The sequence below is a fragment of the Psammomys obesus genome, unplaced genomic scaffold, assembly GCF_907164565.1.
Source record: "Psammomys obesus unplaced genomic scaffold, mPsaObe1.curated_primary_1811, whole genome shotgun sequence".
Classification (NCBI taxonomy): domain Eukaryota; kingdom Metazoa; phylum Chordata; class Mammalia; order Rodentia; family Muridae; genus Psammomys; species Psammomys obesus.
In genome coordinates this window covers 10,794,980-10,813,513 of record NW_026596166.1, presented here as the reverse complement: position 1 = coordinate 10,813,513, position 18,534 = coordinate 10,794,980, and the positions used below count along the sequence as shown (strand labels likewise).

The 18,534-nt window shown below is 40.7% G+C and overlaps 1 protein-coding gene across 2 annotated transcripts in view; it reads right to left on the bottom strand.

Annotated features, from left to right (window-relative positions):
* Positions 1-5,362: 5,362 nt before the first annotated feature.
* The window catches only part of L2hgdh (L-2-hydroxyglutarate dehydrogenase), a 32,175-nt gene continuing 19,003 nt past the window's right edge, over positions 5,363-18,534 (bottom strand). Inside the window, exons 7-11 of one of the 2 annotated variants that reach the window (XR_008718805.1) lie at positions 17,773-17,940; positions 16,818-16,975; positions 15,421-15,552; positions 7,093-7,367; positions 5,363-6,142 (exon numbers count right to left, since the gene is read on the bottom strand). Coding sequence is in view for 1 of the 2 variants with exons in the window: in XM_055595509.1 (XP_055451484.1) it covers positions 7,172-7,367; positions 15,421-15,552; positions 16,818-16,975; positions 17,773-17,940 (654 nt within the window). In the remaining variant the exon portion in view is untranslated. Of the gene's footprint in view, positions 7,368-15,420; positions 15,553-16,817; positions 16,976-17,772; positions 17,941-18,534 lie in introns of both variants that reach the window. The other variant, XM_055595509.1, reaches the window with a different exon arrangement.

The window sequence follows — 18,534 nt, the reverse complement described above, 5'->3', positions numbered from 1 at the left end:
AAACAAACAAAAAACAGGCTTCCATGAAACATTTTCCAAGATACACTTCAAAGTAAAAGCACAGTAATATGCAGACTGACACCACTTCTGTTTTAAGTAGGTGGCATTTTATGTATATAAATATAATACCTATGAGGCATCACAGGGTTCTTTGCTAACACAAGGATGAAAACCAGGTGGCTGGGACACAGGGAGAATTTTCACTTAGAAATTTTGTAGCATTTGAATCTTCATTCTCACGGATGTATCCTTTATTGTTTATTCACGTTAAGTCATCTTTCAAGCATTTCTTAAGTCATTCTCTGTGTGTAAAAGCCTGCGCTCAGCCTGTGTATGTGTACAGAGGACAGCATCTAAGAATCGGTCATTTGCTTCCACCACATGGATCTTAGGGATCGAACTGAGGTTGTCAGCCTGCCCTCCAGCCCTGGTTAAGTAATTTTTAATAAAAAAAAAAAAAAAAAAAAAAAACAACTCCACCCAGAACACAAACTTTACTTCAAGTATTAAAACTGGGAACATTAAAATACATACCATAAAAGGGATTGTAGTGACAATTCTGAAATTTTGATTTTTTTTTTAAACACAAAAATATAAGAATTATGTTTTTGGTTTAACCCCAGGTGTGGGGATATGGGACTGTTTGAGCCTGTCCACAGCAGCTGATTGTGATTTGCCTCATGCTGTAGCAGAAGTGTGGTTTGGCCAGCAGCAGATAGTTTCTGTGATTGTGTGGCATTTAGAATTCTGGGAACTTTTCAAAGAGTATATAAATGCTAGCGCACTGAGCAGCAGGATGGATGGTTGTTGGTCATTCAGAGGGTTTGGTGGTGGTTTGTTAGTAGTTGTGTTTAAAAACAAGAAAGAAATTAGATTCAGAGCTCTGTCTCTGTCTCTGTCTCTCTGTCTCTGTCTCTTTCTCACACACACACTTCTCTATCCTTTCTCTCCTATCTGGTGATGGGGGTGAAACGAGGGTGTTAAAGACTGAAAAGAAGAACCCGTAAAGTAGCTAAGACAAATCTCAAACGTAAGTTTGAATTTAAAGGCACTAATTACATATTAATGATTTTGTCTGCCTTTTTAAAAATTTAGAATGTTTTAGGTTTGTGGTTTTTTGTTTTTTGTTTTTTTTTTTTTTTTTTGTAAATATTTTTTATTTTTTAGTTTTGTTTTTTTTTTTTTTTTTTTTTTTTTTTTTTTTTTGGAAAATAACTTGAATGTCTGAAGTACATTTTCATTTTAAAAAGATAAGTTAAATATTTTTACTACTAATAGTCTCCCACTGAAAAAAATATTTTTGAGGATTTAACATTTCTTCCATCTTCTGTTTCATACTTCCTCAATTTACTCAGAAGTCACCAAGTGCTGTCAATCAGTAGCAAACCAAAGCAACACCACAGGAAATAACAAATGTTATTGTTGCTTACTTTTATAGTTCCCTGCCAGAGCTTTTGGCCACTCACAGCCACCTGTTCGAAAGAAGTTGGAAAAGGTACAGAGAGAAAGCATTATTTTGCCCCATGACCCTCACTGGATATTCAAGCTTGTCAAAATATCAGCTCCCTGCAAGAGACTGCATGTCAAAAATGCCTTCCCAGTAGCAATTATAATTTTCTGTTTACTTAATTAAAATACAATTATATCAATTTCTCTGTCTCCAACCCCATTACATTAAGCTATAAACAACAATGTAATCATCTACTCGATATAGATCCAACCAGGGATCTGCCAATGATCATCTTATGTACATGGACCCCAATTCCAGAATAAGGAATTTAGAAAACAGAAAAGAAAGACATTTGTTTTTCCCCAGTATTAGTAATTTGCATAATGTTTTAATTACTAGGTATAGTAAATATAGATATCAAAATAAATCTCTTTTGATATTCTCAGTGGACAAACTTAAGCAAAATTAAGTTTAAAAGGCATAGGAAGGGCCAGGAGAACTTGGTGGACCATTCCTGGAGATAGAGGCAGGCAGGTGTCTGTGAGTTCGAGGCCAGCCTGGTCTTTAGAGCAAGTTCCAGGACAGCCAGAGATACAGTGAGAAACCCTTTCTCAAAACAAAATAAAGCAAAGCAAAACAAGCAAGCAACAACAACAAAAATAATCATTCCAGAGCACCAATGTTAAGAGAGCTCATCTTAAAGATAATCAAAGACAATTTTAATTAAAACTTGGCTGAAATTCAAGGTTTTCTACTCAGAGATCTGTTTTGGTTTTTGAGAGAAGGTCTCACTATACAACTCCCGCTGGCCTGGAACTCTCAGAGATCCAACCACCTCTGCCCCTGCTGGGACTAAAGTCAGACATCTTTTAACACTGTCCCTCAGATCTCTTGCCGAATTGAAGGGGCTCTCCATGGGCACAGCAGTCCATACTTCTCACCACACCTGAAAGTCAAAACCCCTCATTTTATCCAGGAAACAAAAAGACTCTTAACATAACTTTGATGTGAGAGCCTGCTTTTAGTAGACAGGAGCACTTACCAAGGGGAACAAGACCCTTTGCAGGATCTGAAGGCAGCAAGTGGAGCCTGTTGGTACCAGCACTGTCTTCCTTGCAGGCATTTGGGTCTTTGTTTCTCTTCTTAAAACTTTCCAGTGGGTACAAACCATTTGAAAACATCCCTAGGCATTTTTTTCTCTTTCATGTGACTAGAAAAGCACACTAGGTCTAGTGAGATGGCTTGCTAGGTAGAGATGCTTGACCAGCCTGATTTCAATCCTTAAAACTGGAAGGAGAGATCCAATTACACAGAAGACTCCAACCTCCACATGCATGACACGGCATGACACATATGCACACAGAGTAATAAAAACATTAAAAATCCGGACACTGATCTCACAATCACTCCTCCAAAGCGATTGCGTTTAGATAATATACTGAGAGGTACAAGAAAACATCTTACCGGAGAAGGGTTGTGGACAGAAACATGTTTTTGTTTTAATTTCAGGTGTGGGATGTGGGACTGACTCAGATGGTCCACAGCAGGAACTACTTGCCTCCTGGGGCCTCCAAGAAGAGCTCTTTGACAGCTGTAGATGGTTTAAATCTGAGGACTCTGGAGAGAGAATAAATGTCAGAGCCCAGAGAGTGCTGGAGAGCTCTGAAAAAGAACAAGGCTGCTGCTGCTTCCTCCTGTGGTTCCTGGTTGCCGTCAATGCAGTGAGACAAGGAGTTGGAGATCTCCTGAGAGGAGGATTGGACGGGCTCCAAGGAACCCGAATACCCTAATCAGCAGGAAGCAGCTAAGAGAACTGCGCCCCCTCTCCCACTGATCCTTTCTCTCTCCTACCTGGTGTTGGGGTGTTGGAAGGGGTTGGGGTGAAGTAGGGAGAAAGATACAAGAAATGTAAATAAAAGTTTTTTTAAAAGTACGCCAACAGAGAAGGGTCTGAGGCCCTTGTCCTAGTCTCAACCATTACAGTTGGCTAGCCTCCAATGTCCGCCCCACAGACTTCCATGCCATAGGTTGGCAGAATAAACCACTATCTTTTGAAGAAAGTTCTAGGAGGTGAGGTCATCCCATAGGTTAGTGGGCATATCTCTAAATGGCCTCAGGAAAAGTGGAATTCTGCCAACAGTAATGGCACTGCTCCAACAAAGCAAAACTCTAAGAGCATCAAGGGATGGACTTTGATATACACATAAGTGCGTAGATAAAAGAGTAAAGTTTCCTGACATGAAACACTAAAAATGTGCATAGGAGTTCCCCACAAACTAAGCACACTGAAGCTAAAATAGAAGATGATCAGACCAAAATATCAACATCTCTGCCTAAATTTTCTATTATTCACAAACACAGAAGCAATTGTATTATTGTACTAGGCAAGAATCTTAGTCTACAGCCCAGGATAGCCTTGAACTTGTGATCCTCTTCCCTCGGCTTTCTGAGTGCTGTTGACCAGGTATGCACTATTATAACCAGTTTCAGAGGGGTGTTTAAAGACTTATCTACAGTTATGATAGTTTACCTAATATAGAGTTGTTGTGTGACAAAATTTCTCCCAGGGAGATGCAACATACAGGTCTACTCACCCCAGATAGGGAACCCACCACAGACCAAAGTAAGGACACCACCCAAGTCCAGCTTGGTGAAACAATGGGTTTTATTGGGCTCACTTACGGGAGTACGGGTGAGGGCTTGCTTACTGGAGCAGAAATGACTCCAAGACAGCTGCATCACCAAGGCCCACCCCAGCATGGGTGGTGACAGCTCACAAATGCTTGGAACCTGGAATACATTGCACAGCCTGAAGGCAGCTCAACAGATGGAAGAGTGTCCTTTCCAGGTAACTCAGCTGGTCTGGGCTTTCCTAAGAGTCTTCTTTGCAGGTGGGCTTCCTTCAGTCCGATATGGACTCTAGTTTTTATCACTTACCATGGCAGGGAGGGGCTTAGCAAATCTGGTCCGTTTCAGGGACTTCCTTAAACTATTTTGAATTGTTTACCTTCTTTCATAAACGACTTCCTTGCTGGATCAAATGTTACAATCTTGGAGAAAAGTGTTATTTAAGAAGGATATCCAGAAGGGGGAGTTAGTAAGACTTGGAGAGGACAGGAGCTCCACAAGCAGAGCAACAGAACCAAAATACCTAGTTTTCTTTTCTGAGACTGATACTCCAACCAAGGTCCATTCATGGATATAACCTAGAACCCCTCCCCAGATGTAGCCCATGGCAGCTCAGTATCTAAGTGGGTACCCTAGTAAGGGGAACAGGGAGGAACAGCCTTGCCAGGCCACAGAGGAAGACAGTGCAGCCAGTCCTGATGCAACCTGATAGGCTAGGGTCAGATGGAAGGGGTGGGAGGACCTCCCCTGTCAGTGGACTTGGAGAGGGACATGGGAGGAGAAGAGGGAGGGAGGGCAGGATTAGGAGGGAATAAGGGAGGGGGCTCGGCTGGGATATAAAGCGAATACAATGTAATTAATGTAAAAAAACAAAAAATTAATTTAAAAAAATTAAAGAAAAAAGGACAATTTTTTTTTGGAACTTGTTCTATCAACCAGGCTGTCCTTGAACACAGAGATCTCGGCTTGCCTCTGCCTCCATGAATCACCACTGTGTGGCAACTTTTTTTTTTAAGTTATCTTTAAATTTTTATTTATCTTATGTGCATTGCTGTTTTGCCTGCATATGTCTGTAGACCACAAGCATGAGTTACAGACAGTTGTGAGCTGCCATGTGGATGCTGAGAAATGGATTTGGGTCCTCTGGAAGAGCAGTCAGTGGTCTCAACCACTAAGCCATCTCTCTAGCTCCTCAGTAAATATTTTAATGAAAATAAAACACAATCATAACATTAAGAATCATTAAAATATTTTAATATTAATATACATTTTTCTTTTCTCCGAAAGACACAAAATTCTTATGTATCACTATTTAACAAAAATCCTATGGACATAAATATCAAATATTTTACAACCAGAACAAGTGACACATTTCAACAAAATTTTCTCTATTATTTGGGGGCATACAATATAGATCCAACTGGAATAGGATTGCTTCAATCTTGACAGTTATCTTTGTACCTTTATTCTTTCACAGCTCAGTGCATGTACACAAGATCTCACAGTTTATGAAACAGAGAACTTCTGTTTCTTGCCACATTCTCATCTTATTCACAAGGTAGAATAATCTTAATGTAACGTTTGTGTCGCTTAGAAGTCTTGGAACAGAGAGGTACTCCATGTGTGCATTTCTTGTAGGCATCAATTGTTCTGGAGAGCCATTAGGGTCTGTTTCCTCTGCAGACAATTTCTCAGTTTCAGTATGTCCATCCCCCATTCAAAGCGTTGACTAACTGCCTGACCTATTAACCGGGGATGTGCTATCTCTTGAACGGAAGCTCATGATATGTACTCTTTCAAATTAACGGATGAGATAGCTTAATAAATGTAACCACCAAGGGCTGAAGTGAAGGGGAAAAAAGTCCAAGAAAAGGTTTTCCTATCAACATGCACATCCTTCTCATGCATCCATCACAGTGTTGGTGAAGAAAAGGAAGATTAATCTTGAGAGAACAGAGGAAGTGTCTCACCTAAGTGCTGGCTCTGTTTCCATGGCTGGGTTGCCAGTTTTTCATGTACATTTCTATTTTCCAACTTTCTGCATTGTAAGACACATTTCATTAGCTGAAACACACACACATAAATATATATAGTATACAGCATAGCACTATACATACAAATACAAACAGTAACAGCAGAGCACCACACACACAAACACACACAGTACACAGTACACAGTATGGCACTTGGCACCAACTCAACATGTTTGTGAAGTACATATGAAGAATGTAAGGCACTTTCGCGGTTTACAAAAGTGAATGCCTCCAAGTTAGATATTAACCAAAAATGGAGAAATGTCCTCACAAAGTTTATAGAAATTCTGAAAACCCAAGGATATAGTAATTCTGGCCAACACCTTGGGAACCTTAGAGTGACCAAGAGACTGAGGTATGAAATAATTATTTAAAATTATACAGTGCCACACCCAACGTCAGGATTTAAACTGCTCTTATAAAAACATGGTCCTCTTAGGGACTTTCATTTCTCAGCCAGAGAAAACTGTAGTGTAGGAGAGAAATGCACAGGTACACTGCTAATCAGATGCAGAGATGATGTCGCACTGTGTGACATAGGCTTACAAAGGGCCTAAAGGACTGGCTTTGTTTTAAGCTATTTAGAAATTCCATTTATTTTCTTGAAATCAAGCTCTTCCAATTTCTAAATATAAACCATTAAATAATGTAAGCTTTCTTGACTTCAGATTAAAAGAATGCCATATCCTACAATATACTGTGACATATTTTTTCCAGAAAATATTATAAAGCCAAACACTGATTTAGGGAACAGTCCATTTTTTTATGCTGTCTTCCCAAACGATCTGCGGGATCTTCCTAAATCACGGTAGGTTGGGGTAAATCTCTTATAGATTTAAGGTTCCAGACCAGGAACAGACACACTTTGCTTCTTTGTTCACAATATGGACCTGAGTTTTAAAAAATTATTATTCTGTTATATCCTGTTAATAAGTCATTTATTTTAACCTAGATAGTATGGTTTTTAAATCATCTTCTTACATCATAATTTAGAAACGCAGCTGGTAGACCCTTGTGGCTGATGTTGGGAAAACAAGGCAAACGCAGCTCCCGTCCTTGTTCACAACTTAAATCTTTGCTGCACTTCGTCTGCGATCAGTCTAGAAATTGCCAGGGAAGAAGTGGCTGCTGGAGAAGGTGCATTTCTCACATGAAGAACATGATCTCCAATTTCCCCAGATCCTCCATCAAACACGAAATCATCTACCAGATTTCCATCTCTGTCCAGGGCCTGGGCTCTTACTCCAGCAGGGCCTCTGCACAAGGAAAACAAAGTGTTAATTATCTGAGCCAAAGACAGAGTTGGCTCACGTTTCCAAGGAATTCCTAAGGCAATAAAGTCCTCAATGTAAATGCAGTTGTGTGGAAATCCACTTGCTTTATGTTCAGCGGAAGGCTGTGGATGACACTGGCCAAAGTACAGCCTGAGCTAGAGCAGAACGAACATTAAGTAACTGTGTAACAAGTACTACCAAATAAACATCCAAATAATTACGTTACTTGTAATATCTGTTCTTTCCAAAAGGAGCATGCAAATTCACATTTAACAAATTTTTATTTAAAAATCATAAGATAGACTTATTCTAGAAGTCAATCAATGGCAACTGTGGGAATCAGTGGCGGCAGCAGAGACTTTTTATAAAGCAGGTTGACATGGAGCCTCAAAATTCTCACTGTTCGGTATCTTCCAGTACCCGTCGAAGTTCACAGGCTTTGGGGGACTGACTGGGAATGGTTCGTGATCAGCTACAGAGAGAAAGGGAGCATTCTCGACCTTGAACTTCTTCATCCTTGTCTCTACGTCCTGAGTGCTGGGATTATAGGCATGTGATTCCATGCCCAATTTATCCCAGTCCAGACTCCACTTTATAACATACAAGACTTTTTTAGATTTAGAATTCTGCAGGTTCATAAAATAGTTAAAATTTACAAATGAAATTTGAACTAACTGCATTTAGAATCCAAAAATCATCTCCTTTGAAAGTGTTCACTTTCAAAACATGGCATAAAAAAAAAAAATCTATGCATCATCAAGACATAAGAAGTCAGGCAATCATAAATAGTTTTGATTGATTCTGGGACATATGGATACAAAGAGCAGCAGGATGACCCTGTCCTCTAGAACTCAGCCTGGCTGAACAAGGACAAAATCTGCTCCTATTGACCAAGCATGTGCTGGGGACCCTCTCGTTTATCCTTACAACTGCTCTAAGTCTGGTGTAGCATCTCAGTGACCTCAAAGAAACACAGAGATTGAGTACCTAGCCTGGAGCATTCAGTTCCAGTTCTCTTAGAAAGCTGAGTAAGAATTACAAGTGTGAGAAATTGTGCAATAAAGGTAAAGGATTGGCTCTAGAGAATCAGGGTTGGGAGAGTTTCCAGGTGAGCATCTGACACAGCAGGTGAAGGGTAAGACGAATGGCACAGAAACGAGCATTTCCGAGGACAAAGATATGTGCTAGCGTGAGTCCCTTCTTTGCGATCTTTGTAGCTTATCTAACTCGTCAGTGGCACTCCTCTGTTTTCTTAGCCAAGATTACAGCTGCTGGTTAAAGCGGTCTTCTTGTCTGTGTCATCAGAACACAGTGTGCGCTGAGGCAGCGTCACTTCCCTCTGTACAGAGACCCAAACCGTATAATCCCTTACTGCTGAGCATATTGGAGTTGAAACTGATTAACCACAGCATTAATGTATCTACAGTAACTTCTCATATAAAGACGAGTTTTCCCTCAATTCCTTTTGCTTAAGTGTTTAAAATCTATTAGTCAAACTGAAAATAAAACGCCGTGCTTTCCTTAAGAACTGACTGCACTTCAAGCCAGCATGAAATGTCTAAACTACTGAGCACCTGGGTTTCACTTTCAGCATCTGAGGAAGCCTTATGTTCTCTCCTGCAGAGTTATATGGGGGCTTTCCTTTCAGAAGACTTCAACCTGACGTAAGCATTACAATTTGAAACCTTAGGAAAGATAAACCAAAAATGCCTTGAAGGGGGCTGGAGACATGGCTTGGAGGTTAAGAGCATTGGCTGCTCTTCCAGAGGTCCTGCATTCAGTTCCCAGCAACCACACGGTGGCTATCAACCATCTCTAATGAGATCTGGTCTCCTCTTCCAGTGTGCAGGTGTACATGCAAACACAACATTGTATACATAATAAATTTTAAAATTTATTATAAATTTTAAAAAATGCCTTGAAGGCAGACAACGTCTTGTACAACACCTTTCTCACTCCATGTCTAGATTTAAGTATCACAGTTTATACACATTCAGTAAGGCTACACACTATATTTTTAACAACTTTTTAAGAACTAAAAGAAAGATTTAGCAAATTAATAACTGGGAATTCAATTATACTGAATATAGTGCTTGCTATTGGTAGCTACATATAATGGCAAGGTACATCCTGGATACTAAAATATGTTCAGAAACAACACACCTGAATACACAGCTAAGTACACCATTCTTCCATCTGAGCTACCCTGCGCTATATTACTGTCCCAGGGCATGTGGAAAATAGCGATGAAAAGTCATAACTGACCTCTCCGGCTGGTCCTAAATAGGAGAGCCGGGAACTTGTACAGCTCATGGTCGGAACTAGTACCATGTGAACACTGGGACGTGCTGCTGCGGAGAAGGTAAGCAAGCTCAACCTAGTTTCCGGACGTGAAGGAGCAGCTATTTTCCCTTCTGCTCTTTGACAAAACTGGACTGTGAGAAAGTATGACTTTGTTTATTTATTCGTTTATCTTTGGTTTTTTGAGACAAGCTTTCTCTGTCTAACAGTTCTGGCTGTCTTGGATTCGCTTTGTAGACCAAGCCTGCCTTGAACTCGCAGAGATCTGCCTGCCTCTGCTTCCCTGAGTGTTAGGATTAAAGGTGTGTGCCACCACCGCCCGGCGAAGAATATGGTTTTTATCTTGGCTCATCTTTCCTTTCTTTTCTGGCAGGTGGTAGGGATGGAATCCTATGCCTTGTGTGTACGAGGAAAGTGCTCCACTACACCGCAGCTCTATATGCCTGTGTTAGGACCTAGGACATCATGAGATCCTATAAATGCTCTGGAAGAGGCTAGATGATACCAGGGTTCTATGGTGGGGGCAGAGGGGAGCTAGTTGTTAGGGTCTAGCTCTGTAACTTACCTGCTGACTCTCGGCTGACTGAGTCTCTGTTCAGCAGGACCTTATCTGTGGGAATCCTGGGCATATGAGTATGTCTAGGGGTGTACTTCTGTACAGGTTTTGCATTTGTTTTTATCAAGTGCTCCCAGGGGAACTTTTTAAAAAAAATGTATAAAAGCAAATAGAACTTCTATGTATGAATTACTATTAGCATTTTGTATGACAAATTTTTCAACAATTATGCAAACATAACCATTTTTTTTATCCATATTCCCACCCCGTAACTTTTCCCAAAGGATTTAAGGCATACCCCTGGTGACATGCCATTTCATGTCAATGTGTATGAAAACTATGCTTATTAATAAAGTAGCACATTTAGTATTGACAATATTCAGCCTGTATCAACCAAACTGACCTTAACTTTTCACTCTCTACCTTACGGGGCGGGGCAGGGGCAGCGCAGTGTCGGAGAAACTGAGCTTCAAGCAGGATCACGCATGTCTGGATCCACTTTTATACATTAGCTTCTCTGCTTATGGTCCTTATGCATTTAAATTCTCACCTAATTTCCAAGGATGGACCAACAAAATTCCTTAGTATATTTTGGTACCGAGGGACATATTTTTTCTAGATTTCTTTTTTACTAAGAGAGCCTCAGTTTTGCTGGTCACGGTGGCGCACGCCTTTAATCTCAGCAATTGGGAGTCAGAGGCAGCCAGATCTCTCTGAATTCAAAGGTCTCCAAAGGGTTCCTGATCAGACAGACTACAGAATGAGACCCTGTCTCAAAAATACAAAAAACAAATAAAATAGAATACCTTAGGGTCTAACTTACATAGATCAAAAGCCCCCTTTCTACTACGTGGGGGGAAATGAAAATAAAGCTCCTAATGCTATATTATCTTGTTATGTGTGATGGACATATATAATTTTCAAATTTCACTGAACACTTTATTGCATACATATTTTATTGCAAGTGAATCACACATCAACTAAAGATAAACTTAATGGGAAGAGCATATGATAGGGAGAAGGACTGAAAACCGCCACCTGTGAACCTAACACAGCCACTGTGAGAACCGCTCACGGCAGCTGTAGCTGCCCACGCTAGGTGTGCACAAGAACAGGCCTGTTGATAGTCAGGTATAAACGGGATGACCTGAGGGGGCTCTCCCCTCTCTGCTGACCTTGTGCTGACTGGTGAACCCTAGGAGGAGAGGAGTCATGGCTCGCAGCTGTGTGCCCACTGGCAAGCCCACAGTCAACTCTGATTAAACTCTGCCAGTCACAAAAGAAAACAGAAACCATGATCTGGAAAAGGGGGTTGAGAGGAATGAAATGGAGGCAGAAAAAAAAAAGGGTGAAGGAGAAAGAAAAGAAATAAAATGTTATCAAATGCACCGTATACATGTATAAAATTGTAAAAGAATAAAGGAAATAAAAAAGGCAAAGAAAACCTGGGTGGTAGTGGCGCACACCTTTAATCCCAGAACTCGGGAGGCAGAGGCAGGGGATCTCTGTGAGTTCAAAGCCAGCCTGATCTACAGAGTGAGTTACAGGACATCCAGGGCTGCACAGAGAAACCCTGTCTCAAAGGCAAAAAACAAAAACAAAGGGCAAAGAGGCTGTAACCCAAGCCTCTTAGTTATTAAAATCTTCTGCGCTAGGGCAGCATCAGCACAACCGCTCTTGGAACACAGGTTTTCAGTTTCTTCTGCTGGGGTGTATGAATAGCCCCTGCTTTCCCTCAATGTCAGCTATATGAGGAGAGAGCTCAAGGATGTTTCTTATATTGTCTCTGAATTTTGTAGTGTGAGGGTTACTTAATTCTCTAGACTAGTGGTTCTCAACCAAGGGAAATCCTGCCCCCTAGAGGATACTGGCAGTATTTGGATACATTCTGGAGTGTTAGAAAAGGGAGCATGGGTTAAAGGCCAGGGGGGCTACTAAATACTCGGCAATGAGCCAGATAGGCCTCACAGCGAAGAATTATCTAGTGCAAGATGTCAACACCACCAAGGTTATAAAGGTGGCTTGCTTCTGCAATTTATAATGACATAGTTTTCCTTCTTGCTTGAACTTTTACTTTTGAAATCCTTAAGACATTTATTAGGATGATACATAGGGAAAGGATGAGTCATTGAATATATGACTTCGTCTTTTTACATCCTTATAGTGCTGACAAACTGCAGTACTATTAACATGTAGGCATCATATTAATCAGAAAATATCTTAATGAGCATAGAGCTAATATTAAGAATTTTAGTGACAAACCATTTAATAGTACGTTTGTACACCTTATGTATGTATCTAACAGCTAAAAACTTTACAATCCAGTCTAATGTTAATGTATAATAGTAAGTTATTGTTCACAATGCTTTTCTAAGCTTTAAATAACAATCAGGACAAATGTCCTTTTGTAGCTACTGATATTTAAGGGCATAATTCTGAAGTGGCACAATGCACCAAGTATGGCTTCTATTAGCTTGTTGTTTCTTTGCAGCACTGGGCTCCAAATCAGGATTCAGGTATGTATGCTCTGTTAGCTTTTACTATCTAGTACCACTTGTATGCTTATGGCACAATAATAACAGGACATTTATGGTTTGAATACACAGGGTTGCATGACAAATAAGACAGGACTGAGGCTTCAGGCTGTGAAAAGTACTGTTGATCTTATTATCATTTAATATTTCAGGCATATTATATAGATACATATATGTGTGCGTACATATATATATATACATATATATATATACATATATATATATATATATATATGCAACAGATATACCCTTTAATGAAAGCAAGAAATAAAAAATAAAAGAAGCTTGACGTGGTGGTTCACACCTGTAGTCCCAGCACTCGGGAGGTAGAGGCAGGTGGATCTCTGTGAGTTCAAGGCCAGCCTGGTCTACAAATTGAGTCCAGGACAGTCATGACTACAGAGAGAAGCCCTGTCTCGAAAAACAAAACAAAAAGAAATAAATTAAAAAATTAATTTTAAAAAGGAAATAAATAAAAAAAGGAAATAAATCATCAGAGATATGGTAGAAGTCCATTTGATATTCACAAATCCTAATCTTCCTTCCCTCTATTTACTGCCTTTATTTTCATAGCAATCCATAAATAATATATTTTGCTTTTTTTTTTTCCAACTCGTACAAATCCTTGTTTTTAGCAATTTCCTGAATTTGCTAGCTGGAGGAGTCAGTCTCAATCAAGTGAGGGAACAAATAGGATTATATTCAGCACCTTTGTCCCTGTCATTTACGATGGAGTTCACTGTCCCCACATGCACCTGCAAACGGGTTTGCCTCAGGCTTCTGTAACGGATAGTAACTGAATATGGGCAGTGAATTTACTGCCACAGTTTTGATACAGAATGCCAGATGCCCACCCATCCAAAGAGTATTAGCAGCAGTCAGAGAAACCTGATTCAACCAGCCTGTTTTCACCTTTAAGACATTTTAAGTCTGTAACTGTAAACCACTGAGAACATAAAAGGCTTTATTTATAAGTAGACACAAGAAAATAAAGCCTCAATATTTTCATCCCTTCCATTTTAGAAGGTGAGTAGAAGAGATAAGAAAGAAAAGAGGAACTGGGTTTTTGTAGTCCTTCTAAAGAATCAAACAGAATGGTCTCAGAATGACATGTTAAAGACAGAGTTAGAGCAGGAAGATCCCCCTACCTCCCACCCCTAAGAGAGACAGCTGACATGACTGTTGTTCTTTCCAGATACACAGTCAAGCTCACTGACATACTATACCAGGCTACTTTCAACAGCTGCTCCGAGAAAGTAGACAGTTGGTCATGGAGGGATGTATTTTAACACAGTACAGACACATTATATTATAACACAGTACAGTAGGCACTAAAATAGCACCAAAGAGGAAAAATACATAGGCTTAATGAATTCACAATTATCTACACATCCAGTCGACAGTCTTCAATTCTAAGAAAAACAAACAAACAAACAACTTTTCCTGATACCCCTGAAGCAGATTTAGATCAAATATTGAACTGAAAAAAAAAAAAAAACCAAAAAAAAAACAAAAAACCCTTTCTTTCTTTTTTTTTTTGGGTTCTTCCAGACGGTTTCTGTATGTAGCTCTGTAGCCTTGGCTGTCCTGGACTCACACTGTAGTCCAGGCTGGTCCTGAACTCAGAGATCTGCCTGACTCCGCAGCCCTGAGTGCTAGGATTACAGGCATTCACCACTGCCCCCAGCTAAAAGTATCTGTTTGTAACAGTGGAGTGGCTCAGCCCTTGCACACATCTTTAATCCAAGAGCTAAATAAAGTCAACCATAGGTCAAGAGGCAGAGCAAGCAACCAGTCAGAAAGGGATTGAACATAAGTAAAGAGAAATAAGGGACACTGAGTTGAAGGTTTTTAAGACAGAGTGGAGAAGGAGAAAGGGCTTTTTCCTTCAGGATGTCAGCCGAGAAGGAAGGTCAGCTGGGTGCTTTCTCTGCCTCTCTGAGCTAGCAGGCTTTCACCCCAGCAACTGGCTCCTGAGTCTTTATTGGTAAAATCAAATGTCTGAGATTTTCTTTCATTAAAACAACAGACTATAGCCACACTACTTCCTACTTCTGTCCTACAAGCAAAGTTGACACAAACAGGAGAGAGGGGCTAGAGAGAGACTCCCTGACTAAGAGCATGCATTGCTCTTAATCCAGTTTGATTCCCAGCACCCCACCACGGCGACTCACAGCTCCTACAACCTCAGTCCTCAGCGCCTCTGGTCTCCTCAGGCACCTGCACTCATGAGCACATAGTCCCCAACACACACACAATTAAAAATAAAATAAAACTTAAGTAGAGAAGAAGAAAGGCAAGAAATATATGTCTAAAAGGATTTTAAGGCTCAATCAAGGTGACACACAACTGTAATCCCAGCACTCAGGAGTCAAAGAAGACAGAGTCCTGTGAGTTTGAGGCCAGCCTGGTCTACAGAGAGTTCCAGGACAGCCAGGGCTACACAGAGAAACCCTGTCTCAAAACAAGAACAACAACAAAAGGGGTAGATGATCATGAACAACAAGCACTAAGAGCAAAAGGGATGCGAACCTCTTGGGAAAAAGAAAGCAAAGATTCTGAGGCCGTGGCACCTGAAAGCCACCTGAACGCGCTACCAGCAGCAGACCAGCCTCAAGTCACTGTCTTCACCCCATTTTCTTACCGAAGTACATCGCTGACGGTAATTTCAGGAATGAACTTTTGAAGATGCTTCACTGTTTCACTGAGGAAACAGGCTTTGTACATTTCATTAGCTCCATAAGAGAAATTCTGGAACACCAGTTTAATGAAACCACTAAGAAAAAAGAAAAAAAAAAACCCTTTTGAGACAGAGAAACCTTTTATTACTATAAAATATCTATACAATTTATGAAAAGCCAGAAAAAATTACACAATAAAGAAACTTGGGGTCAACATAAGGAGAGGAACTCATTCATACTCAAAATTTATAAGGAATGTGGTTTCAACCTGGTAGTCTATGAAGCTTGATAACATTAACGCTTTCTAATGCTTTCAATGCACTAAACAGGCATCTTTAAAACAGTGAGACACCTACCCTAACTTAGTCTGGCCGAGGTTCTCAAGTGAGAGTCTATGTACACACTAAAAAAATTGAACCTAATCCTTCTGTTACAGAATCTGCAGAGGACAAAACCCACATCCAGTTTAAAAAGCTTTCTGGTGGTTTGATATAAAATCTGCTGAAGAGAAACATTACTAAAAGACCAGAGGGCTGTGGAGATTGCTCATTTGGTAAAGTGGCTGGCACCCAATCATGAGGACCTGAGTTTGGATCCTGAGCGCCTGTGGAAGAAGCAGGCACGTCAGCACATGCCTGCAGTCCCAGCACTGGGGAGGTGGAGAAGGGAGGAGCCCTGGGGTTCGCTGGCCAGCTAGTCTAGCTCCTAGGTGAGTGTGAAACCGTCTCAAAAAAGTAAGGTGGACAGTGACTAAGGAAGACAGCTGACGTCAAACTCTGGCCTAAACATACACATGCATGCTCATCTACAAACATCTACATATGCACACGCTAACCCATACATAATACTTACAACAGTAAAGAGTCTGTGTCGAAAGTCCATAGAGAGAGTCACATACACACAGCATCTCATCAGGAATTTATCTAGTGGCTTACAAAACAAGGCTGACTAGCCTGAAATGGTCTTCTCAAAGTAAGTCTTTTTTAGTTTCTGATCTCTTACAACAGTTAAGACGTGGACCACCAGGTGTACGGATGGCTTTGGCCTTCCTTTCTGTTTAGCTAAGACACTGTCACCCTGCTTCTTCACAGTCTTTGTGAGGTAGTTAAACATTACACTGGGGTCTAGTTGTGCAGTCCAGTGGAAAAACCCTGGTTAGTATGTCCAAGGCTCTACTTTCCATTCTCGGCATCAAAAACCAATAATCAACTTTCTGCTTATTACAGAAAGAGCTTAATTTGGATTAATAAAAAAGTTAACACAATGGTCACATTTACGATGGTTTATTTGGTCAGAATTTCAGAACGACCCGCATTAAAAAAGAATAAGCACATAAAATCTTCTTAAAGGCAACTCTTACCTCTTGAGAATTGTTTCCATAGTGTCTCTGGCATTGAAGTCGAAGGGTCTGTAACCTTCCCGCTTAAAGGCAAGTACTGCATTAGGCCCTAGCCAAATACTGCCGTCCAACCTTGGTGTAAAGTGAACTCCTAGGAAGGGCACACGGCTGTCTGGGACCTGCAGATTCAACACAGCAACGAACAATTGATTAGCCTCATCTCACATCCCACCTGTATTACACAGACAGACATCTAGCTGGTGATATAAGGGAGCTCCTTCCAGACATCTGTATGCATCATTAGCCACACTCAGACAGGCTTCTCTACTGACATGGGTGCGTTCTGGTTTAAAATGCTACTGACATTAATATATATATTTTCACTTATCCATCCTTCTGGAAAAGAGGGGAAAAGATTAACTGTCCTATTCACATTATTGCCTCTTTCTCCCATGAGAGAAGCCTGTGACCAGCAGGAAAAACAGAGGTGCCAGGAGAAAGAATGTACATATTTATAGCATGGGCCTCAGTGAGGCCCGAAGCAGCAGATGAATTTACTTTTTGGTAGGGTCAAAAACACCAGTTTCATCTGGTTCAACCTAACATATTTTCCAGGACTTGTCCATCAACAAGGTTAGTGCAAGCAGAAGAGCGAGCTCTCGCTTAAATGCCGCTGGCTTTTACCCTTTTCTGCTCCTATGCAGAGTGCACTGATGAGCTGGGTATCTGGATCTCCCTTCCTGCTCCTCCACCTCAGAGGGAGGGCCTGGTCCTTAGTACCTCCACAGTGTCCTCACGCTTTTTGAGACGTGCAGCCCACAGAGCACAAGGTGGCTTTAGGGATGTAGCCACTGGCGATGAAACGACACGCCCAGTCCTCCAAACCCTCTCTTCTAATGCTGGTAGAACTTTTTATTTTCATTTCTTTTGTGCCTACAACCAGCTTGATGAGTGAGACAGAAGTATCATCACTTACCGGATAAATATTTCCTTTCACAAGGTAGCTCTTCTCGGGCTTTAAGAGCAGGTAATCTCCCCGGAATGGGACAATCTGAGGGTCAGGGTCGCAGCCGCTCAACTCTGAAATACGGTCTGAGTAAAGTCCAGCACATGTCACAACGTAGCGACACTGAATTTCCTCTCCCTGGAACAAAAGAAAAGAGCATGGTTAGGCTCCAAAAATGAGAAAGAAGGTGCGGTACTTGTCTATGTGTGAAAGCTAAAAAAAAAAAAACAACCTCCAACTAAATGGAGAATTAACAAAGGAAGGTTGAGTTTAATCAACAAACTGTATGTACAGATGGCAATAGCTCACTGAATTACATAGTTGATGTATGCTAAGTAAGATATTTTTCCGAGGGGTGGGGAATGCAGGCAGTCTTACTATGTAGCTCTGGCTAACCTTGAACTTCACCAGGTCCCTGAACTCACAACGATGTACCTGCTTCTACTTCCCAAGTGCTGGGATTAAAGGCATGAGCCCCTGTACCCAGCTATATGATATTTAAAAAAAAAAAACAATATGCTGGTATAGGGACTGGAGAGATGTTTCAGAGGTTAAGAGTACTGGCTGTTCTTCCAGAGGTCATGAGTTCAATTCCCAGCAACTACAAAGTGGCTCACAAACATCTATAATGAAATCTGGTGCCCTTAGGTGAGCATGCAGGCAGAACATGGTATACATAATAAATAAATATTTTTTAAAAATGCTTGTATAAAGAATAAATAGGTCAAAAGA